The following is a 24,490-nucleotide window of genomic DNA, read 5'->3' on the forward strand; positions in this document are numbered from 1 at the left end:
TATGGGTTGTGAGGAAAAGAGACGAATCAAGGACAATTCCTAGGAAATTAGTTTTGAACAATTGGGTGAATGATGCAGTAGACTTGAAGATACTCTTTAGGAATTTGGAACATCTATTAAACAGTTAAATGACAAAGTGAAATAGCATTAGATATATTAATCTGGAGTTCAGGAGTAAGGTCAGGGGTAGAGATAAGAATATGAGAGTCAGGAGTATGCAGATGGCCTTTAAACCCATTGTGGTAGGCTGAAAAAATGGCCCCCCAAATATGTTCACATCTAATCCCCCAAACCTTAAATGATGTATTGCTCATGAAGGCACTTAAAATATGTGATTTGTAAGCCCCACAACCAGCCATGGTAGGTGTTATTATCCTCCACTTGATAGATGGGGAGCCTAAATCTTAGAGAGATGGAATACCTTGTTCTAGATCCCAAAGCTGGAAAATATCTCAATCACCCTTACAGGGAACTTACAGAATTTCTGCAAAGATGGGAGTTGGTAAAGAGTTGCACTGTTTTGAGACAGGATCTTTGCAGCATACTGTCTTAGCTGCCAAAAATCTGCCTTAGAAATGCATTCCCACAAGGCCTGTCCCATTCTTTGCCCAGATCTGGCATATTTTTTTTCTGCGCTCTATGGCCCTTGTCATCCCAATCACACCACATAGACCATGACCACTTCTCAGCTGGCTTGTTAACTCTTGGATAGGGTTATCATATCTTGAAGGACACCACATGCCAGGCCTGCACCAGGCACCTGACATTCATTCAATATTTACAATAACTCTCCAGTGTCTCTGGAGCAAGCAAGAAAGTTTGGATTGCTGAGGAATGGAAAGAAGTTAGGACCAGGAGTAGTGAGGCCTGGGTTCAAGTATGAGAGTACTATAGCCCCTATAGACCTAACTTGGAGCTAAAGTAACCTTGGACTAGTAAATTAGCCACTAAGAAAACGGGGAGGTTGACACTACAGATGATTTTTAAACTCCCTCAAAGATACTTGTATGAGATAGTCCCTTCTTTTCCTACCCTTGTAGGTCCACTAGTGTGGGCAGCGGTCGGAACCAATGGCGTAGGGACTGTCTGCTCAGTAGTGGCCGCCCCTCAGTTCTCTGCCTTAGAGGTCAGTCCTGGCCGAAAGTCAGCCAATGGTCCAGGAAGCTGCAGAGCTTCCAACGCCTGGAGCGCAAATAAGTGGGGGATAGGTCATTCCAGGACAAGGGAGAAAAAGCTCCGAGAAACTACAACTCCCAGGAGCTCATAGGGTGTCACTCGGTGGCCTGGGCCTGGTGCATGCCGGGAGAGGTAAACGGTCTCCCACCGCACTTCATTGTTAAGGCCGTTCAGGACAGGTAACCTGTGCGCATGCTCAGTCACGTCCAACTAGACAACTAGTTCAGCTTTCCTCCTTTCCGCTCACTTCTCTTTCCGGCCTCGCCCAGGCGCGCTTTTCGCTGCCTCAACTCTCCGCCCTCTTTTCAAGGATTTTGGAGGGGGCGGGACCTCTGGCGAGCACCTTCCCAGTGGTGTGGACACGCGCGTTCACGGGAGATTAAAGAGGGTGGAGACTAAACACTGGGTGCGGGAGGTAGCGAGGATAGAACACCGCAGAGCATATAAGGCGCATGCGTCCTAGGGGAGGTGCTGCAAGGGTTTGGGAATTGCGGAGGGGCTGGACGGAAATGTACAAGTAGGCAGACGCAAGCGCATTGGGCCGTCAGCGCCCCGCCTCCGTTTTTAGGTTTCCCCTCCCCTCCACCGCCCTTCCGGAAGTGCCGCCGCCCTCGCGCCGACCAGCGGCCACCTCCTGCGGCAGGCCCCGCCCCTTACCGGCTCCGCCCCCTGGCGCTCCGCCCCCTCCGCTGGTGGTGGTGCGGGGTTGTAGCGCCGGTGGTGGCGGTTTCGGTGCACGAAGCCGGGAGCGCTGAGTCGTTCCCGGGGGCTGCGGCCAGGCTATGATCGCGGGTCCCCGGCTTCCCGCTCGGGCCAACCAGAGTCCTTGTTTCAGCTCTTGCCTGTCCTCGAGCGGTCTCCTCAGCCCGGCCCCAGTGCGCGGTTGGCAGCGGCGCCCCGGGCGCGCCCCCTCCTCCGATGGCGGCGGAGATCCAGCCCAAACCGCTGACCCGAAAGCCAATCTTGCTGCAGCGGGTCGAGGGGTCCCAGGAGGTGGTGAATATGGCCGTGATCGTTCCCAAGGAGGAGGGCGTCATCAGCGTCTCGGAGGACAGGTACAGACCGCTGCCCCTCTGTCGCGAGGAGGGGCGGGACGGGCTGGCGATCCTGGAACCCGCATCAGGGGCTGTGCTTCCACGTCGGCGCAAGTGTAGACAAGCTCCTTTAAGTTTTTATTATAATAAGCATCCCGGTGGTGCGGGTGTCCGATTGTGCGCCGCGGCGGCTGCTTGGGTCGGGGAAGCGGAGATCCGACAGAGGCGTACGCTCTGGGCTCACCCGGAGCGGGCTGACGCTGCCGGCGCCAGGGAGGCCCATGGACTAACGCTACGCCGGCCACCCTGGTTCTGGGTCCAGCCCTGAGGACGGGAGGGGGAGAGGGAGGAGCCGCCCGGCCCTGCAGGTGTGTACCTGGGGAGGATGCTCCGAGCCGCCTCTGCGAAAATAACAGAGGCTTTTTGAGTTCTCTGGTACAGTTCTTAGGACTCCAAACGGAGAAAGCAAATGCCTCTTCTGCCAGACATTCCCACCGAATCCAGATTTCCTGGACATCTTACACTGAATTCAGTGAATATTGCCAAGTTGTGAAAAGAGTAACTTTGGGTTTCTGCCCAAAGGAGAGGTGTCTTCCTTTTTTTTTTTTTTTTTTTAATCTCTTCGAGTTCAGAGGGAAGCGCCTAGAACTTGCAAGGGACCACTGCTGCAAACAGCTCTTGAGTTCCTTCTTTGCTTGCTTCCTTTCTTTTTGCTTAATTTGCAGAAGTGGAGCCAGTTGTTCTGCCTTTAATACTCTCCCTTGTTTTAAAGACAAAAGCGTTTTTTGCTTTAATTTAATGCCCTTTAGTTTGCAGAAATTAGGCTGACGATGCTAATTTTCATAGGACTGCTGCTTAAATATAGTAGTTATGGTATTTTTCTGGAATTGTTGCTTTGATACTATCTACTAGCATTCCAAAAAATTGAACATTGTAGAGGTATATGACAAGGAGCTTTATAACCTTAAAACAATAGTTAAATTTTCGTAATGTAAATTCAAATTATTCTGAGAGAATATTTTTTCCCTGTGACTCCTAACATTGCAGGCAGAGGTAAAGCAACACAGTGTCATTACTGTCTTTATAGTCAATTCAGTGCTTTGCATACAATGTGGCTTCAAAAAACTTGCCTGATAGATTTATTCGTGTCGTAGGTATTTCCGTATAACTAGGATGAATATATTGAAGACATGCGCGTGTCTACATCATAGTCCATACAGATGGCCAAATGGATTCATTTCTTATGCAGATCCAATGGAAAACGTTGTAAACATAACACCAATGGCAAACAGTGTGCAATAAACAGAAGAAATTCATGCCTGAAATGTAATATATGAATGTAGAAACCTTTTGAAATTCACAAAGAAGTCTTGTGAGTTTTGATAGAGGCAAACTTCTATTAAAGACATTGCTTCTGGACCTACAAAGTCTTTTGTAACAATTGTATTTAAAGGAATATATTGATAGACATCACTTTTCCCAGTCTGTAACTACTAGAGATGAAACTGCTCAACCTAACTGCTGTAGGAAATTCGTAAGTAAATTCATTGAAGCAAGTAAAAGAAGAAAGGTAGTTAAACCTATTCCTTTAATACTAGTTGTGAAACTTCTTTTTGCTTTGGTTGATGGTTTGGGAGTAGAGGCAGGTTTTGATGTTTATGTTTTTGCTTTAAAGAGTTCAGAGGGCTCTTAGAGGTTATTTGCTCTAACAGCTTCATTTTGTAAATGAGAAAATTTAGGCCAGAGGATTTACCTGCCCAAATTCATGTTGCTGGTGGTAGAGACAGGCCTAGCTCCTAAGTCTTCTGATTTCCAAAGCAGTCTGTTTATCTTAAAGGAAACAGCTTTAGTAGGGTGCATTTCAAAGTATTTGGAGAAGCTAATAGTAGCATATATGAAAGAAACTGAAAATAAGTTTCATTTGATTATAGGACAAAAGAAATGTGACATTTAGCTACATATTAGCTTAATTTTCACTTTCCTAGTTTACAATGTAAATAATAGAATTTATTTTATTACAGAGTTAAATAAATAAGGCCTACCCATAAGTTCAGGATTCTTCTTTACCTATATTTTATTATTACTCAAATTCACAAGTCTGTGTTTCTGTAGGAGGAGACTTGGACTACATGGAAATAACTTTGTTATTTAGAACTCGTTTTCGATTATGGTTTTCATTAAAACAGAATTGATCTCTATTCTTGCTTTTCAAAATCCAATGTCGCTGTCAATAAAGATATGAAGATAGAATATTGATTTTCATCTAAACCTACAAAGCCATTTCCATTAACTGCTTCAGCTAGAAACTAGTAGTCTTTATTCCTGAACTGTAAGGTTAAGCCACTGATAATGTCCCATCCCTGAATGGCAGTTGCCTATAAATTCTTTTGAAACCCTGGTTTCTCTTTTTGACCTCTGACTTCCAATAACCTTTATCTGTACCTTTGAAAACATTGAACATTTTCTATTTTAAACAGTATTATAGATACTTGTCCATTTATCTTCTCAATGAGTTACCTAAGGTGCTATGTACATCTTATTTATTGTGTTATAGTATCTTTGGGGCCTAACATAGTGCTTGGCACACAGTAGGCTCTCAGTAAACATTCATTGTATCAGTAACTGATCTGTTTTTGTTTCTGAAAGCACAGCATCTTACCTATTGTAGACCTTTAACTGATATTTGTTGAATGAATTTTATGACAACCTGTGTGGACAAATAAATGTACACTTAGGGATGGGCAGGCTTTAAGGTGCCTTAAGATTTTGGAAGTCCATGCGTAATTTCATTCATTTCTTCGACAAACATTTGAGTTTCTCCTGTGTTTCAAGTACATGTGCACAGTACAAATACACTGGTAAAAACGACAAGGTCCTTTTAGGAAATTTTAGAAGATAATAAAACCAGAGCCACAAATATTTATAATTGAAAAGAGAATTTTCAGATGGGGAAGAGTGGCTGGATTCCACAGTCTTTGCTGTCCCCTACGTTTTACCTTCCTCAGGAGGATCGTCTTACCTTTCTGAGAGGAGACTTGGACGACCATTTTCACCCTTATGGTTCTGTGGCGGACTGCTAGTATTCTAATAGTCAGGCCCAAGAGAAGATAAAAACCCTCACCTTCAGTTCATCTTAGCATAGTTAAGACAGGTTGGAACTTTACTGGATATCAAGAGAGGAAATATAAGGGAATATAAGAAATAACCATCTGACTTATAATTAGACATTCCTGTTGCTGCCATAACAGAGCTTGTTCCTAGAACTCAGTAGCCTTATGTGAGTATCTTTACTTTGCTGGTAGCTGGATTCTATCTTAAGCCCAGCTTTGGTACCTTGAGTTCCTTTTTCCCCGGCTTCTTTCTGGACTGTCTTTTCTGAGCGAATGCCATTTTAATATTCCTTGCTGAGGAGCTTCCTCCCAGACATCTTGGCTCTATTTTGCAGCTTAGCCGGGGTTTTCTCGTCCAGTGGCAGCTTCTTCTCCAAGTGTTGAAGTCTTTTCTCCAGGTAGGACCTAGCTCCATCCAGACCTTTATCTTTGTAAATTCTTTATAGGCGTATCTTAACACAAGTCAGTAATCTTAGCATTCATACAGAGAATTTCAGTAACTCTTGGTAGTATTTAAAGAATTATAGGAAATTGTTCCATTACTAGTAGTCTATCCCCATGGAATGGGTAAAAGCGTATGTTTTTTTTTTTTTTTTTCTTTTTCTTTTTTAATCTCAGTATAAGGAGATGGGCTGAATGAAGATAGGTGCAAACAGTGTCCTCTGAGGTTGTCTAGGAATCTCCTCTGCTTGTGGTGGTTAGAGAAAAGGAACTCTGCTCCAGATGGATCTTGCAGGATGAATTGGAGTTCATGTGAAAAAGCTAGAGGTGAGGAAAGGATATTCTAGGTAGAGAAGGAGGAGAAAACTCTCATTCATTGAGAGGCACTAGAATGGACTGGTTAAGGGTATAAACTCAGCAGCCAGTCTGTTTGAATTCCGAACCCAGCTCTGAGTGTCACACTTTGAAGAATCTGAAAAATTAGTGACTCCAAGGGAATAACTATAATTGTGAAAACTCACAAATCTCTGGGTGCAAGAATTTGGAGTTCTTGCCTGGATTAAAAGCCCTGAGGATGTGATGGTGGGGTGTGGGGGAGGGGACTCTGGGCAACTGCTGTTTGTCCTCTGACTCTCTCCAGGACCAGTGTATGCAATGTAGCTGTGTTCTCTGTAAACCCTGAATGCAGACAGAACCCCTGGAATGGGTAAAAAGGAATCAGATTTTTATCTCGTATAAAGTGACCCGATCCCCAGTGCTTAGCACAAAGGAGAAAGGCAATATATGTCCATTGAATGAAATTCAACACTGGTTGATCAGACATCTGTTTGGAATGGAATGATCCTGAGTAGGTTGTGAGTTTCCAAGAGCAAAGATACTTGAATTGAACATGAGGGGACTTTAGCGTTTTGCTTTTGGCCCAGGGTAAGTAACATTGCAAAAGGGGATGGGGTGGGAAGCGGTTGGGACCAGAGAGGGGTTGGATTTTTTAATCTCTAAGGCCCTTTTTTCCATCTCTGAACTATGATTATAAGTGGCTATATAACTACTTGACTGTTTCTTGAAAAGATACCTTAAAATTTCATTTCATTTTATAAATTTCTATGCTATTGGGTCATTTACCATTGATTTTTTTCATTATGCAATTGCAATATCTCAGTTCTCTTGTTGAAACCATTAGTTTCACTCATTCTTAGACCTTGGCTCAGTTCAGTTGAGCTTCTGGTGGAGTTTTACGTATCATGCATTTTATAACACTTGCATCAAAAAAATGTAATTCAAATTAAAGTTTTTCCCACAGTGTAAGCATAGTTCTGAAAGTTGAGGACTTCTTAGAATGATGGTGTGAGGTCTCTAAAGCTGACAAAATTAAAACCCATCTAAACTAATTTTTGAGTATGTCAAGTCTATTTAAATGTCATAAAATGAATAAACTTTCAACTCTGCCCTAGAGACTCATCACTTGGTGGTCATAATTGCTGGTTTCAAGGTCCCCAAATGGGAAATGCCCCGTATGATGAAAATTAGACCTTTATGCTGGATTCAGAACATGAAGCAGTCTTCATGCCAACAAATCTGTCTGGAAACAGGCTGCCTCTGTATCTCTAAAGGTCAGAATATAGACTGACTTTTTAAGAAAAGATTGCTATGGGTAAGCTCGTTTAAGGAGGCTCACTAGAGGAGGTGTAGCTTCCAGGGACCTCAAAACAGATGGTTCTGAATTTCCTGCTTAAGTTACGCAATTTAACCAGATTCTGGCCAGGACCTCAAAAGGTCTGAATCAGAATACATTCATCTGGATATGACAAGACAATGGAAAATATAAGAGTGGCAATTCTGACACTGTTGGAATGAATGTTTCGCAGATTGTGAAATCCTGACCAGTTATCTTATACCTCAAGGGTTACTTTGGGAAAAAAATAAAGGTAAAAATCATAAGATTTTAGTAGCTGAAAGAGACTTCAGAGAGCTGATCTTTTCCAAGAACACAGAATCAAAACTTTAAAAGCAGAAATGCTGCTTTCTGCTTGCATAACATCTTTCCCTGGCTCTGTTTTCACTTTGAATTTGGCTTTGAGACAGAGACATTTTCTGTTTGTTATTGAGAACAATTGTGATGTCATTACAAAATAACAATTTGGGGGAAATTAAAACACTTAGTGGTGTTTAGAAAGCAATAAGTAAATTGTGGTTTAAGACTATTTCAAGTAGTGCTCTATTGATATCTATAACACTAAGTAAATTATATACAGTATATACTTACCTGAAAAGAAAATGGCCATCAAGGCAAGCTTTTCTTCTCAACCACAGTATCAGAATAGAAGGAGGTAACACTCATTCAATTTTATATGAATAGGTCTCTCCAGGAGAGTACCACAATTAGCCTAGAAATTTCCTAATGCAGAAAAAATAACTCTTCCTTGTGCAACTTCAGTAAGTAGTCCTATTAACTTTTTTTTTTTTTAAAGGGCAGGGGGCCGCCTCATCCAAACGCTTCATTTAGTTATTAGGAAAAATTAATTCAGAGTGTGTAAGAAACTAACAAATAAGAGCAAAAAAGAAAAAAAGTCATCTACTTGTCTCTTGGCAGGGAGTGCTGCTTTGTGCTCTGTGTGCCTTTAATTTAGAGATTCTTGGGAAAGAACTGGGACTGGGAGTCTGGCTTAGCTGTACTCTGCATTGACCTTGGGAATTTTCTAGGGCATCGCATCACTCGAAGCCTCAGTTTCTCCATCTGGTAAAGGAGGGCATAGGATTTCCTAGCTGTGACTCTGGCACTATGACGTGTCACATACTGACTAGATAAGTGAAAAATATTTGCAACCACATCATAAAGCCTCAAGTGGAGAAAAGTGCACAGAGGGGAAAAAGTAGCACGCAATTTTTGAGGCAACTGTAAAGTGATGCTTTCTCAAGCCTTGGGATGGCAGTGGTTATTTATTCCTGGATGAAATATTAAAGAGGTGTTTGTTTTGTATTGCCTGATACCTAGTTGAGCTGGATTCACTACATTCCTACTTCTAGGAGAATCCTTTAATTTCAAATACTGAACAATTTAGCTCTGGGTGGTTTGCAGGGCCTGGGTTGTCTAATGCTTTTGAAACTTTTTTGACCACAAATCATAGTAAGAACTGTATTTAGCATTGCCACCCAAGACTCACATACTTTGACACACATAGGTAACTGAAACAAAAGTTTTATAAAATAGTATCATTTTAATGAGACGTGCATGCTGAGATTTTCTGTTCTATTGTACCCTTCATAAAATCCTGGCTGTGACTCAATCATTTGATTTCATGACCCATAATGGGTTGAGAACAATAGTTTGAAATACAGTGCCTTAGATAAACTGTTGAAGTTTTGTACCCTCCTTCTCTCTGTGTGTAGTTTTGGTGTTCTAGGTGGTGGAAATACAGTTCAACGCAGAAACTGTCACCCACCCAAGGCTGCCCCACCTCTGGCCACCCTGCCTTTCTGAATTCCCGCTGGGATCATATAATTGATCTTGTCTTACCAGAAGCCTCCAAGTCAGAAGATAACAAGTATAAGCCCTTTCAGCCCAGATCCAGAAAAAAACCAGAAGTACAGCAGGTTGGGCAGGTGTGTTTGGGTTTTTGTGATTGTTCTTTTATTACTGAGTTAGGACTCAGAAGTGGTGCGTCTCGTCTAAATTAGGAATGTCAGTTGCTCACCTCTCTGTATGGACTATGCTTTTCTTTTTAGCTAGGCATATTTACCTATAAAATGGAGCTGTTCAAAGGTTTTTATGCATTTTCCATTAACTAAATTTTTTATCTTTTGAATTTCTAAGGATCAACTTATATTTTAAGTAATCATAGTAGTGATCCCTCTGGGGTATGTTTACATTTTGAATAAAGATAATATAACTATAATAAAGTATAATTATAATTCTCTCAGTACAATGACAGTTTTGTTTTATATATTCCCTCCTAGCAGTCTTTCTGATGCAGCTTTCAAAAATATGACTATAATCATATACTTTTATATTCTTGCCCCCACTTAAAATTCTGCCACCAACTACTTAGTCCTTAACCCATTATTTTAAGTGGCTGTATACTTTTCCTTTCTTTACGTAGTCACTCAGACTTATTTAATGCTTGTGCTGTATGAACTTGCCCCTGGATCTCCCATCATGAATAAGATATCTTGTTCTCAAGGTGCTGATAATCTAGTGGGTACATGGTAATTTTTTTTTATGACTATTTTGTAACTATCATTTTGTACTTTTTTTTTTTTTAAGGGGAACAGGACTTTATTGGGGAACAGTGTGTATGTACTTCCAGGACTTTTTTTTTTTTTCCCAAGTCGAGTTGTTGTCCTTTCAATCTTAGTTGTGGAGGGTGCCATTCAGCTTCAAGTTGTTGTCCTTTCAGTCTTAGTTGTGGAGGGCGCAGCTCAGCTCCAGGTCCAGTTGCCGTTGCTAGTTGCAGGGGGCACAGCCCACCATCCCTTGCGGGATTTGAGGGATTGCACTGGCAACCTTGTGGTTGAGAGAACACGCTCCAACCAACTGAGCCTTCCGGGAGCTCAGCGGCAGCTCAGCTCAACGTGCTGTGTTCAATCTTAGTTGTAGGGGGCAGAGCCCACCATCCCTTGGATGCTCGAGAGATTGAACTGGCAACCTTGTGGTTGAGAGCCCACTGGCCCATGTGGGAATCGAACCGGCAGCCTTCGGAGTTCGGAGCATGGAGCTCTAACCGCCTGAGTCACCAGGCCGGCCTGGTACATGGTAATTTATCCATCACTTACTGTTGGCCATTTACATTATTTTCAGTTTTATAAATGCTGTGATGAACCTTGTTGTGCATATAGGGGTTTTTTTTTTTTCCTCCCAGACATTTGGGTTATTTCTTTAGGAAAAATTATACGAAGATTGCCATATTGCTCTTCAAAATGTTTGTGCCACCTATAATGTTTATAGTAACATATGATAATATTAGTTTTGCCACATTTAACCAGCCATGGATATTTATTTTTTAAAATTCTTCTTCATGATTTATTTGATAAAATAGTGACATTTCATTGATGTTTAATTTGCATGTTTTGTCTGACTAGTGAATATTTTTCTATTTGCTTATTTACTTGTTATTTTTCCTTTTGTGAATTGTCTGTTCCTGTCATTTGTCCGTTTCTCCATTGAAGTCTCCTTGTTCTTCTGAACAGTTTTGTGTGCGCGTGCATATCTTATAGCTATAGTAAGGATACTAACACTATGTCTGTTACTGTATATCCATATATGTCTTACAATCCATTATTTGCCTTTTTATTTTTTTACATAGAAAACGTTTACTTTTTAGTTTAACCATCTTTTTTTATAAATGGAATTTCTTCCATCATTTTCCATTTTTTAAAGTAATACTTTCCCCAGAGAGTCGTTGAGTATTTATTTTTCTTTCATCTTACTTATATAATTTGGTGAAAAAACAACTTGTTGATTTATTTGGAGTGTATTTCATTGAATGATGTAAATTAAGGAATGTAATCAGTTTTCTAAAATTTGCTGTTGAATTATTTCAGCATCACTTATTGAATGGTCTTTATGCTTTCTTTTGTTTTTATTTGTGAAACTGTCTTTATCACAAAATTAAATTCTCATTGTCAACAGGACCTACTTAGGTTCTGTTGTGTTTTGAGGATCTCAGCTTCTTTTAATACCAGTTCTCCACTTTTAATTATTGAAGCTAATGAGTTGTCCTTGACTACTTGCTATTATGTGTCTACAATAATAGCTTGAATCTCTCTGGCCAGGTCAGAAAATTAATAGGAAAGGAATCACTTGTCTCCAGATGAGTGGCTCTTTCGCAAACTTTAGGATTTCAGCATCTCAGTTTCTGCATCTGTAAATTGAGAATAATGATTCCTCCTAGGTTGTTGGGCTGTTTACATGAGTTGATATTCCTGTAGCACCTGGCATTGTACTTGGAGCATGGATGTTCAGTAAAAATTTTATTTTTTGGTTTATGATACCACCATACCTCTAAGTAGGTAAGCTTTTTTTTGTTGCTATGGTTCCATTAAGGCCTGACTGTTTTGAGAATCTACCTTGAATACACAAAGGTGGGCTGTTGCATTTTTGTTTGTTTGCTTTCATATGGGTCTGAGCCTCTTTATTTCTTCTCTAGATATATAAGGGTGGGATTACTGTCGTCTTTTTACTGCCACTTCTCAGACTCACCCTGTTGGAGCCGGTGGTCAGGGACAGGTGTGTGGCTGGTTGGTGCTGTGTTCTCTTTTGCAGGCTTTTCCCCTCTCTCTGTTTGCCATCTTGTCCTGCATGGTGTGTCCATTGTCCCCACTGGTCTCCTGGAGGCAGGGCTGTATACTCTGGGTCTTCCATGGGGAACATTGAGGTAGCGATAAAACTAACTAAGCTGCGCTCAGCTGGAAGCCTGGATGTTATAAACCAGCAGCTGGTGGGCTCAAGCCCCCTTCGGACAGATTTTGTCTATACACATGCTTTTAGAAGTTTGATTTAGTAGCCAAGGTTTAAAAGTTTGGGTTTTATATAAAAGTCCATGCCTACATATGTGGAAAAGTGAGGTTAAAGCTGGTGACAAATACTGGATGTATTTGGAGAGAGAATGGAACAAAATGGGGAAACATTTTAGTTATTTGAAATGTAATTGAGCTAGGAGAGTGCCTACAATTTGTATATTAAACAAGCATAGTACAAAAGAAACAAGATGTTAAGGTTAAAAAAAGGTTAGTTATTTGTTATTTGGTAGTTCATTTTCCACAGGGATTAATTAATCCATACCATAGCTGAAGCTCTGAATATTTGAATGCAAGATAGCAGGAAAAATTGATGCTTAGTTACATTTAAAAAATAATGATGCTTATTTTTAAGGTGATAGTACATGCCTATGTAAAAATCAGAAAGCTATACTGAGAAAAGTTAAGCCCCCTCCCACCTACGGGTTTTTACGAAAGATTTTTACGAAATCAAGACTGGTGAGGTTTGCACATGCTTTGACGGGTGCCCTGATAATGGATCTCTGTGGCCATTTCTGCTTTAGCTGCTGCAGACTTTGGCTTGTAAAACTGCTCTCGGGATTAGCAGTGCTTGCATGTGGCCCCTTCCTCCTCCTCCTCATCTCCTGATAGCTGCATGCCCTCAGCACACTCTTCATGTATTTATTAAAACGCTTGCTCACATGCATTGACATTTTTTGTTCGTCTTACGCTGTTATCTCCTCGTCACTGTGTTTCTTAAGGCCTCTAGTTCAGGACTTGGAACATACTAGGCAAAATCAGAGCCATGGAGTTTTGTGCTGTGTGTTAGTCCACAGTGAGGAAGGGGTCACTCTGTCAACTAGTTGCGGTGGAGTCTCTTACTTAGTTTTCTTTGGTACTGGGAACAGAAACCAGCTCTGGTGTTTCCTGGAGGAGCCTCAAGTGTCTTGCAGAATCCAAGGACAGGGATGCATGTGGGCCCAAGTTCCCTCTTCCTGATGCTCTTGGGTTTATCTGTCTGCTTCATTCTTCTCTCTGCTCACACTGGCTTCCTGTATTTCTTACTTACTCCACATGGAGGAACATGGCTGCCAGTTGCTTCTGAATTTTACCTGTTACAGTTCTAGATGGATAAGGAGAGATTGATATCAGGCTCCTGGTCCCAGTTCCAGAATTTCTTGGGAAGGGACTGACTGATCCAGCCAGGGTCAGCTGTCCACTCTGGGATGGTGGCCAGAAGTGGAGTCATGTTGCAGGAATATGGCAATCACTGTTTAGCCTGTGGATAGGGGCGGGGGCGGGGGAAGCCTAAAAAACAGATGAAGGTCAACAATCCAGCATGTGCCCGCTGTTGGGTGGTGTGGGCATGAGATAAGCCCATGCCCTTGTAGCTTGGTGTGTTGTTGGTTATTGCTCTAGTAGCAGCAGATTAATGAACACTGACTCCTGCTGTTCTCATGACTTTCATTGCCCTGTTTTCCTTGAAATGTGCTCATATAGCACTTGACATGTTCCAATAACCATTTTCTCCTCATTTGCTGATTTGACATGTTGACCACTATTTTCTTGTAGTAAATGTAAAGTGAGGAATGGGTAGGTATTTCATTATGAATGTTTGCTGAGCAAAAGCCGTTGTTATATGACAAATTTCTGCACTAGTGAGTAGAGTGCATATGGTAACCATATTTTCTAAACTTCAAATCAAAATACATGGTGAAATAAGAGATTTTTTTTCCTGATAAAAATATAAATATAAGATTTAATTGTACATTTAACAAACATATTCAAAAAATGACACAAAACCAGGCTGTTAAGCGCATATGGGCACAGTATGTATCCTATTTCAGGGAGGAGGCTGAAAAACATCAAGGATATTAACATTTACTGAGTCCATACCATGTGCCAGGCTCAGTGTTAAGCCTTTTATGTGCCTTTTCTTATTTAATCCTCAAGATGATTTTGTGAAACTAGTATTTTACTCTCATTTGTACGATGAGGGATCAGATGCAGCCAGGAAGAGGCAGAGTGGGGATGTGCGCGCGCTGGGTTATCAGTCTCTGCAGCGCTTCCGTTCAGCCTCACTGTGTCTCCAGCCCTTCTCTCAGCCTCTGTTTAGGAAGGTGTGGGAGGACCCGTATGTAGCCTCCGTGGCAATCACAACAGGCTGAATTTGGTTTTTTAGAGAAAAAGCTAGCGTATCAGCTAACCCATCAATAAATGACAACACTATGTACGTAGAACGAGGGTAGACATCCCTTTTACACCTTGTGATGCCCTTGTTTACAGAATTATAGATACGACTTTGAGTGATACCAGGAAGGGCTGCATTTACTGATGGACAGCAGGCTCTGTGAATGAGGAAGGCTGAGGAACTGAGGGGGGACGTTTATCAGTTAGGCCTAACTAAGTACGGGCTTATTTTTCTCACCTAAGAAAACATCTGGAGATAGGTGGTCCTCAATCTCTTTCTCTTCTGCCGTCTCCAGCATATGGTGGCCCTATGGTTGAAGATGGCTCTTTGGCTTCAGCTTCACATCTGGTCATAACTCTATTATAAGACCATCAAGTTACAAGGGAGGATGGGGCATTCATTCCTTCGTTCATTTTTCATTCATTCATCCATCCATTCATTTTCAACACTTTAACAAATTTGGAGATGGGGAGATAAATCACTAGTATCATCTCACACTAGGCCTTTGGCTGGGCGGATTACACAGTATGCCTTGGACCAATGTTGGCGTTAAGCTTGGGAATAGCTTTGTCTCCAGATGGTTTCCATTTGATTACAACTCTTCCCCTTCTAGTATTGCAGTACTGCCTTTGCTCCTTGGAACAGATTCCCAGATTGGCCTGATGCTGTAATCTAAATTCTTCTATCTGGGACCTGTGGTTTCTTAAGTTCATGGATACAGGCCTGGGGCTTTTATGATTAATGTATCTAAGTGCTTTGGTCATGGACTACCTTGACATTTATCAATTAATCTGGCAAATAGAAATTTCAGAATGTCTGCCAATTCTTGACAGCCTTTTAGAACCACTTGAAGTCGTTCATTTGCTCTTCTCATTTAGATGCTGGATACTGAACCGCTGGAAGAATTTCTAAAAGCACAACTGCTGTGTTTCCTAAACTTGTGGTATGTTTTCTACTATTTTTATTCCAGAATATCTGGAGCAGAAGTTCCCTTCATGGTTTAAGTTACAAGTGTGGTGAGCTAGTGATGCTTTCAACCCTTGGTTGCCTGGTAGGGCCTGGAGTAGCCGGAGCCCTGGGCTGTGCGCTTCTGGCTGGGAGAACCCCGGTCTGGTTCCTCAGGGTGCTAAAAGGCTGGGGAGCAGTTCTCCAGGGACACTCATGGCTTGCATGTAGCACTTAAAACAGCCAAATCATCAAACCTGGCCATATTTTCTTAGTGACATTTTGAGCAAGATATTGAAGGATTTTTTTTTTACATTATAATGTGAATAATTTGTCCAAATTTAAATCATAGAATTGTTCTTGGGCTACTGTCAGTCAGTGTCATGTAGAGCTCAAGAGAAGGAATTATAGGACCTAAATTAAAACCGTGCTTCTCTTAGTCTTCCTTTTTCTGAGCATTAGCTTCCTAATTTATGAAGTAGGGAGAATAATGCTACTTTCCTCCTAACATTGTGGTGAGAATTACATGAAGTAATGGATATGAAAATTCTTTGTGAGCTCGTAGGGGTCACAGACTCACATGGCCATAGGCACAAGGCATGTAACATAAATGAGGGAAGCAGCATACTTGGAGAATAATTATTTGTAACGAGGGTGGGTGTCAGTATCTGTAATACCAGAGGGGAGTAGTGGGGATTGTGCTAAGTAGAGAGTGTTTGCCCAGTGGGAGAGGACAGCTGCTTCTCAGCTCTAGCAGATGTTTGCCATGTGAGAGTGCAGGCCTGTGTCTCCAGATCACTGGAATTTTTAGGAAGTACTGAAAATCCAGATTTTCATGTGAAATCTTTCAGTTTTTAAAGTTAATGCAAAAATGTTTTTAAAAACTTTTCTGGCCAAGTAAAATACTAACGTGGGCTGCAGTCCACCCTTTCTTTGTGTTATAAATATTGATTTCTTTTGAATATATTGCATGCCAATTTATAATATTTATTGACAAGGTTTCCAATTAGAAAAAGCATTTATAGTGGGGTTGCCTCCTTCATTTTGTCCCCTCAGAAATTTCTGCTTCATATTCTTCACTGAAAGGTGCTTCCCTGAATATGTTGAGAGGAACTATCAGTATGAGCCTGCCTCTATCAAACAGAAACTCAGGAGGAGAGGCTGTTTTAGTAGTTAGGAATCAAATTAAATCATAACTGTTAGTTCGGAGAATGCACCTACAAGCCTCAGGAAATGGGAGTTTATTATGATCCTGCAGGAGAAGTCCTGGAACCCAAGGACAGGGACTGTGGCAGAGCCTTATGATGTCCAGGCTTGGGAAGAGGAGAGACTTGAGGACTACATAGAGCTGTATTGTCCAGTGTACTAGCTAGTAGCCACGTGTGGCTGTTTAAGTTTAAATTTAAGTTAATTAAAACGAAATAAAATGTAAAACCCTTTAGTGGCACCAGCTACATTGCAAGTACTCAGAAACCACACGTGGCTAATGGCTACTGTGTTAGTACAGATTATAGAATATTTGCATCATTGCATAACTTTCTGCTGGGCAGCGTGGCTAGAGGAGCAGGGGCATGAAGTGGGAGGTCTAGTTAAAGGTTAAACTAAATAGTGGTGGTGCCTGAACTGAACCTTGGGCATGGGGCACATTGAGAAGGATGTCAGAGTTACGATGCAGGTTACCCCTGGGGAGGCATCATTATGTCAGGGTGAAGAGCAAAGATTGGTGTCAGGTGTGAGTCCCTGCTCTACCATTTCTTAGCTGGATGGTCTTAGACAAGTTACTTAAGGCTCAGTTTTCTAGACTAAAAAAAGAGGATTGTTGAAGCCTTGGGAATGGATGCAACAATTCAGGGACGAAAGGTACGAAAAGGGAAGAGGGTGAGCATTGTGATCATAGAAAATGCTGGAGAAGCTTGCAGTGAGGAACATTAGGGAAGATCTCAGAGAGAAGGATGCTAATCAAATTTCTAAAGATGAGTGGATTCTGGATTTTAGAACTGGTCGGTGTCCACATAAGGAAAGCACACTGGATTGAAAGCCTGGGCACTGGAGTCAGACCTGGGTTCCGCAACACCACTTATTAGCTCTGTGATACTAAGCAGTTAGCACGTAAGCTCTCAATTACCTGGACCTTTATTTTCTTATTGCAAAATGCACAGAGTAATACAATTTATCTCAACAGGTTCTGAGAATTAAGGGATGTGATTCATACGAGGAACTCATTACTCAGCCTTATAGAGAAATAGATGATACATCCACACTGGCTGATTGAGGATTCTGAGGGTGTTCGGTGCATTTGAGAGAGGATACTGAAAATGCAGGAGCCAGTTAAAATTTTCTCATTGGGGACTAATGGTCACATGCCTCTTAGGGACGCTTGAAGAGGGCTGTCCCAGCAACATTTTATCATATGTTGCTTCCAAGGTGACTTTTTTCCCTTGGTACTCTATGAGTTTGTTCTTCTCTTTCATTCTAGCATAAATCGAAACACTTCACTTCTCATTTTGAATCTAAAAGCACAAGGCAGAGACAGCAAAAGGCAGTGCTGGGTATAAAGACAGCCAGATAGACCTACCTGGCTTACATCCCAGCTCCTCCATTCATTAGCTGTGTGACTTCTCTCAGAGAGCTTCAAGTCATTTCAAAAATGTGCCATAATGTTTGTAAGGATTAAAGGATGGAAGGAGTTGTCTGATAGGATTTTCAGATATTAGAAAATGCATGAATTCAGTTGACATCTCCAATTCGGAAATGTAAGAGATTTGTTTTTTGGTAGGGACTTCGTATCTCTTGTCCCAAGGACCGTGTCAGGCCCATCATAAGTTCTCAATAACTGCATTCAATTAATGATCCAAGAATTTATGTAACTCCTGGTATATGTGGAGAAGAAGTTCACTAGGGATGAAGCTATTATTTCTATTGCTTGTTTACCTTCAGTGATACACTCAGATCAGGTATTATTATAACTAGTTATTTGGGAAACAAGCACTCTGTAAATGGTAGTTCTTGTAATAATCCAGAAGCTGGATTTTAAAGCAATAGTGTAAGAACTTCATCTTTCACGATGGAGCTGTGATTTGACCTTTTGTTAACAAAACATATATTGTTTGTACCAGTGGGATATGAACAGGAAGGTCAACATGCCTGTGAATGCAGTGTTGTAGTGAGAGGTGACTAGAGCCTCTTTTGTATTTAGAATCACTTTGTTTTAAAAATTGCAGATGTAATACTAGAACTCACACTATGCCATTGTGTTTTCAGCTTTTTAATAAAACTATATAATTATATAATGAAATTGAGATATTTACCAGTATTATCACTTTTAATTTATGATTCACAGTAGCTACCTGAATGACAAAGTAATTATTTTTCACCATTTAGTTCTTGAGGTTATTTTCTTTGCCATTGAATGGACAAGACAGTTTATCTTGCTCTAATACTTAGTGACAGAAAACAATAGCCCTGCATGTCAGTGATCACTTATTCAGTGATTTCGACTATAGGAAAAGTAACTGAAAACCAGAAAGTAAGCAGGAGTCACCTTTAGCAGCCAAAATGTGGCATAAAAACTGTTCACTAAAATTTTTATGCTTTCTTTCTGCAGATCCTCTTCAGACACCTACCAATATACTGATATTACACTGAAATGTACTTATTGACATACCATATTTCTTCAATTTTTAAGATCCACATTTTTTTCACCTTTAAAGTTTTCTGATGTCAGGATTAGTGCCTTCAAACAACAATTATTTTTTGTGCAAGATTCAGTGAGTTGCCTGGGGCAGCAGGTGCACCTGCTGGGACTTTTTCTCGGGGCAGAAAGGAACTAGCAAGAGAGAGGGTGACATGAACTAGTGTGCATGTACTTTTCCAGCTCCTGTTCGAGCCCCCTTTGCTAATGTCCCATTAGCCGAATCAAGTTGCAAGGCCAAGCCCAGAGTCAAGGAGATGGCCTGTTGATGAGAGACGCAGTCAAATTACATTGCAAAGTGGTGGGCATGCTGGCATGGGACGAATTTCTGAGGACATTTTCGCAAACAATTTACCATGAATGAATATCGTAGTTCAGTCAGTGTTTTTTTCTTTCTCAGTCATACCTAAAATAATTATCTTATGATCGATGGCGTCTTAGAATTGATGAACTACGGTGTATGTATTGGGTTTTTAGTTAAAACTATGTATTCAATGTAAGAACTTAAAATAATACAGAAATATAAGAGTTGAAGTGCTTCCCCATCCCCTTTCCCCCATATTTCATGTTCTAAGACGTCCGCCAAGAACAGTTGGGCATATACTTGTGTGGAAGGCTGAATAGTATCCCCCCAAAGCTGTCACTCTCCTGATCCCCAGATCCTGTGAATATGTTACCTTACATGGTAAAAGAGACTTTGCAGATGTGACTAAGTTGAGGATCTTGAGGTGGGGAGATTATCCTCCTCCATCAGGATGGGCCCAGGGTAATCAGAAGGGTTTTTAAAAGAGAGAGGCAGGAGGGTGAGAGTTAGGAGCATGCAAGGTGAAGATGGAAGCGGATTGGAGCCATGGACCCACAAGTCAGGGAATGGCCAGAAGCCTCTAGAAGCTGGAAGAGGCAAGGAACAAATTCCCTCCTGGAGCCTGCAGGAGGAACCAGATGCTGACACCTTGATTTTAGCCTCTTAACTAAGGCTCATTTTGGACCTTTGACTTCCAGAACTCAGGGGATACATTTGTGTTTTAAGCCACCAAGTTTGTAGTAATTTGTTACAGCAGCAAATGGGGACTAATATATTTGTTTATTTAATTTTCTACTTTTAAAGAAATACATGGTTATTGGCTAGGAATTCAAATAGAATCAAAGGGTAGAAAGTAAAATCCCCTTTTTCCTCATCAACTATTCCCACCTACTATAGGGTGCCACTTTTAATAGCTCCTCACGCATTTCTTCAGAAATAGTCGCTTTACTCTCGTTTATACAAATAAGATCATATAGAGATGCATATTATATTCTGCAACTTGCTTATTTAATTAAGTATATCCTTGGACATATTTTCGTATCAGAATAAAGTGATCTACCTCATTTAGTACCATGAGTTATTTTACCATTCCCCTTTTAGAGAACATTTAGGTTTCCTTTTTTTTTCTTTTGTTTTTTTCCTCTATTACAAACAATAATGAAATGGATTATCTTCTACAAATATCATTGGTTATCATCTACAAATATAATTGCAAGCAACTGAATTATCACCTGAATGAGTGTCACTGTGTGCCTGTGTGTGGGTATGTGTGCGTGCACGCGCACGTGCTGGAGTGACAGTGGCTAAAGGTGTATCTTCCGTTTAACTCTTTATCTATAATATGTTATGTCAATTTTTTTAATTATAGAAAGCACATAAAACACAAGTGTATATCTACAAATGTATAGTAAAGTGCACTATTAAAAACACCCGCGTTATGAAATTGAATGTTGCTGGCCCCTAAGAAGGATGTCTGTGCCCTTTCCTGATTACCCCTCAAGAGGTGCATAGCACTGACTTCTATTTCCCGCTATTTACTTTGAGTAGAACTCTAACAAACGTGGTCACATGGCCCTCAAAATGTTAGGACTGTGGAAAGAGGTACTTAGGGTGTTCTTAATACTACAATCAAGAATTGACAATTGACCTTGGAAAAATTATAGAAAGTGGGTATAAGAACTGAAAACAAAGTGAGAATTGGGACAATTAGTGTTAGAATGGCAACCCTCTGTGTAAGATTACCTCCTGGGACATCTGTATTTAAGGCATCAAAAAAAAGGTTAATTTATGTTTAAGAACACAGGAGTATATTTTAGAAAGAATACTATAAAGGTGATTAAAAGAAAAAAATATAATTTGAAAAGACAACTGTTACGTTGAAAATTCACTCGGAGAGATTACCCCAGTGTGCTGAGATGTCAAATGTATGCATCCATTATATGGTGCATTAGGCAACCCTGATCTTCATTTTTAAAAGCTAAATTGATTCTAACGGAAAGTCCTAGGAGACTTGCTTTAGAGCAAGCCCTGAAAGTCTAGTTCTTTATTCTATTTTGTAAACTCCCCAAAGGAGTTCTTTCTGATCAGTGCTGATTAGTTAAAATTGGAATTGAATCTTAGGCACATAGAATTCTTGTCTTTTTTTCTGACTTACACCCAAGCCCAGAGGGTAGCACTTAAAATGGCACATATGAGTTCCTGCTGTAAGAAAGTCTTGACTAGGTTTGGTGGTCGGGGTGGTGAATGCATGGAGGTGGTTGTGCGTAGATATTGTCTCGAACAGCAGGGTGGCTGTGGATGTCCTTGGAGTTGAATTCAAAATGATATCATCTTTGCTATTTTGCCCCCAAACTTTTTTGGCTTTCTTTTGCCAAATAGCCAACTTTCTTAATTCTTTCCACTGATAATTCTCATGGATATAAAGTTTCAGGGATTTGGGAAGTCAGGAAAAAGTTAAAACTGAAAGTTTAAGGGAAGAGGAATAAGAATTTATCATGTGGTTGCCACTTTGTGTGTTGCACACACAAATGGGAACAGGGGGAGTGGCTTTGTTAGCACAAAGTAATGCTTTCACGTTTTCTTCTACTTAAAAACAAATATAGGAAATCATCTATCTTTCTGAATAAAAAGAGAAAAGTTGGTATGGTCTTAAGTATCTCTAAAGGAGTTAGGTAAGGTGAATCTTTAAAAACCCCTGTTGAACACTCATTTTCTTTAGGAAATAGTTTTCTTTTTCTCCACCAAATGTGCGTAAGTATTATGTATTTATTGTATGAAATTATTAGAGAAAATTCTTTTAACTAGAACTCAGGCGATGAATAATGGCATTCTCATTTCTGATTTGTGTGACTCCTTGGTAGTATATAACTCTGTCTTTGCAGATATGAAAAATAAGGCATCCAAGCCCTGTTTGCATCCAGTAATGTTATTTGTCTTATTGGTTAAGAATTGGTGTGAATGTAACATTTACTTGTAAGATTCCTAGAAAAAAGTATAATGTCAAATCTATTAACGGACAACGAACACGGAAAACATATGTTGTAGGATTGTTCTTAGGATTGTCCGGCTATCTGTATTTTGTGTTTTTGGACTACAGTCATGTCCTGCATTATGACGTTTCGGGCAACAGCAGACCATGTATATGACGATGGTCCCTTAAGATTATAAATGGAAGAAATGAAAGGATATGGGGTTTGGGAGGAATGTCCTTTTTCTCTGACGGGAGCAATGTCTGTGGGGCTTGTCAGTAGATTTCCTCTCACTCATAGTGCCTCAATTTTGAGTGCACAGATTACATCCCAGTCAGCCAGCCACTGACCTGTTTCAGCACAGAGGAGCTTGTCCCCCACCAGAGCTGCATATTCAGGGTGCTCAGCCCTTCCAGATCTAGCTTGATGGTCCTCAGAGTGCACTGCTATCAATCCTTGTTGAGGACCTAAGATCCTGTACAAGGACACAGGAGCTACCTTAATGAATATTAAGTGCCACTGCCCCATTAATAAAAACTGTTTGTCGTAGTGTGGAGCCAGCCTGCCTGTATACTTTGGCAATATTTTCAAGTTGCAGTGACGTAAAGCATAGATAAGTTTCATTTCTTCCACCGATTCGATGCCAGGAAGCCTTTTGTGCCAGTTAGGGTCAATGGAACCAAAAACGAATTTCCAAAGTCAAAATAATTGAGTCCTCAGTTCTACACCCTTTCCTTGTTAAAACGCCGTCTTTTTTATGAATACCACAAAGTTCCTGAGTTTGACCACTGCTGTAGCCAAAACCACATTGCCATGACAATCCCCTATGTTCCTTTATCTCTCCGTTTTGGTTTCTTATTCCTATTGATCCTCAAGCCATGTGTCACTCCCTCCTGACAGTCACTATTGTGGTGACTACATGTTACAGTCAGCTTCTCCTCAATATTGCCAATAGGTCCAGTCCACATTCCTTTTGATTGAGCAGCACTGACAGCTTCGATGTTCTGTTTCTGACCCTGTTGGAAGGAAGCAGGGGAAGGGCTTGTGAGACAGTTTTTATAGTCTACAGTAGCATAATGTCCCCTAGGCCTTCACATTCACTCACCACTCGCTGACTCACCCAGAGCAACGTCCAGTCGCACAAGCTCCATTCATGCTAAGTGCCTTATGCAGGTGTCCTATTTTTAAATATTTTATACTCTACTTTTACTGTGCCTTTTCTGTGTTTAGATACACAAATACTTACCATTGTATTACTATTGTCTACAGTATTCAGTACAGTCTTACATGCTGTGCAGGTTTGCAGTCTAGGAGCAATAGGCTGTACGATAAAGCCTAGGCGTGTGGTAGGCTGTGCCATCTAGCTTTGTGTGAGTGCGTGCAGTGATGTTTGCATTGTGACAGAATCGCCTAACGACACATTTCTCGGAACGTATCCCCGTTGTTCAGTGACGCATAACCGTATAGATATTGATCCTATTTTAGCTTTGCCCTTTGCAAGTATCATTTTCAGAAATGATAGCTGAAATATGATTCTGCCTTTTGGCATTCATCCAGAATTGGGGGTGGGGGGGAACAGCAAAGTGGAATCTGGTTAACTCCTTTGTTCTATTGGTGAGTGACTGTCAATTTTTTTTCTAGGTTCATGATTTTTTTTTTGGGAGGGATGGGAAAGTGGGAGCACTAAAAACCAATGTATTGTAATTAATTTAAAATTACATGTGTTCTGATCATTTGAGTTCAACATATGTTGATGAGTAAGAATGCTTGTCTCCAGAAGTAGTTATGCAGTTAAATGTAGTTACACAGTTAAGCACCAACAAGGCAAGGATTTTTGTTTTTTGTTCACTGCGGTATCCCCACTGCTTAGAATAATGCCTGTTACATGTTCAGAAAATATTGTTGATTATAGACTGGAAATATATATTGACTGTAAACCTATTGCTGACACTTCATATTGTCCATCTGCATATATATATGAAAAATGCATATATTCATAGTAGTTCAGAACCTCACATTCTATTATTATGGTTTGAATAGTGGTCATTACAGCTTGCTATTTTGTGAATATCCTTTATTTTCAATGAATGTATTTTATCATTGAGATTTTGGGGAACTGTGTTTCCTTAATACACAGCATTCTCCTTGAATGAAT

General features: G+C 40.6%; 1 protein-coding gene across 1 annotated transcript in view; it reads left to right on the plus strand.

The window, feature by feature from the left end:
• Positions 1–1,811: 1,811 nt before the first annotated feature.
• WDFY2 (WD repeat and FYVE domain containing 2) overlaps positions 1,812–24,490 on the plus strand; it is a 172,868-nt gene continuing 150,189 nt past the window's right edge. Inside the window, exon 1 of the mRNA XM_019752158.3 lies at positions 1,812–2,231. Within this exon, the coding sequence (XP_019607717.1) occupies positions 2,095–2,231 (137 nt within the window). The 5' untranslated portion in view covers positions 1,812–2,094. The remainder of the gene's footprint in view (positions 2,232–24,490) is intronic.

Source organism: Rhinolophus sinicus, chromosome 16 (assembly GCF_057876585.1).
Source record: "Rhinolophus sinicus isolate RSI-liver-muscle chromosome 16, RSI-T2T, whole genome shotgun sequence".
Taxonomy (NCBI): Eukaryota; Metazoa; Chordata; class Mammalia; order Chiroptera; family Rhinolophidae; genus Rhinolophus; species Rhinolophus sinicus.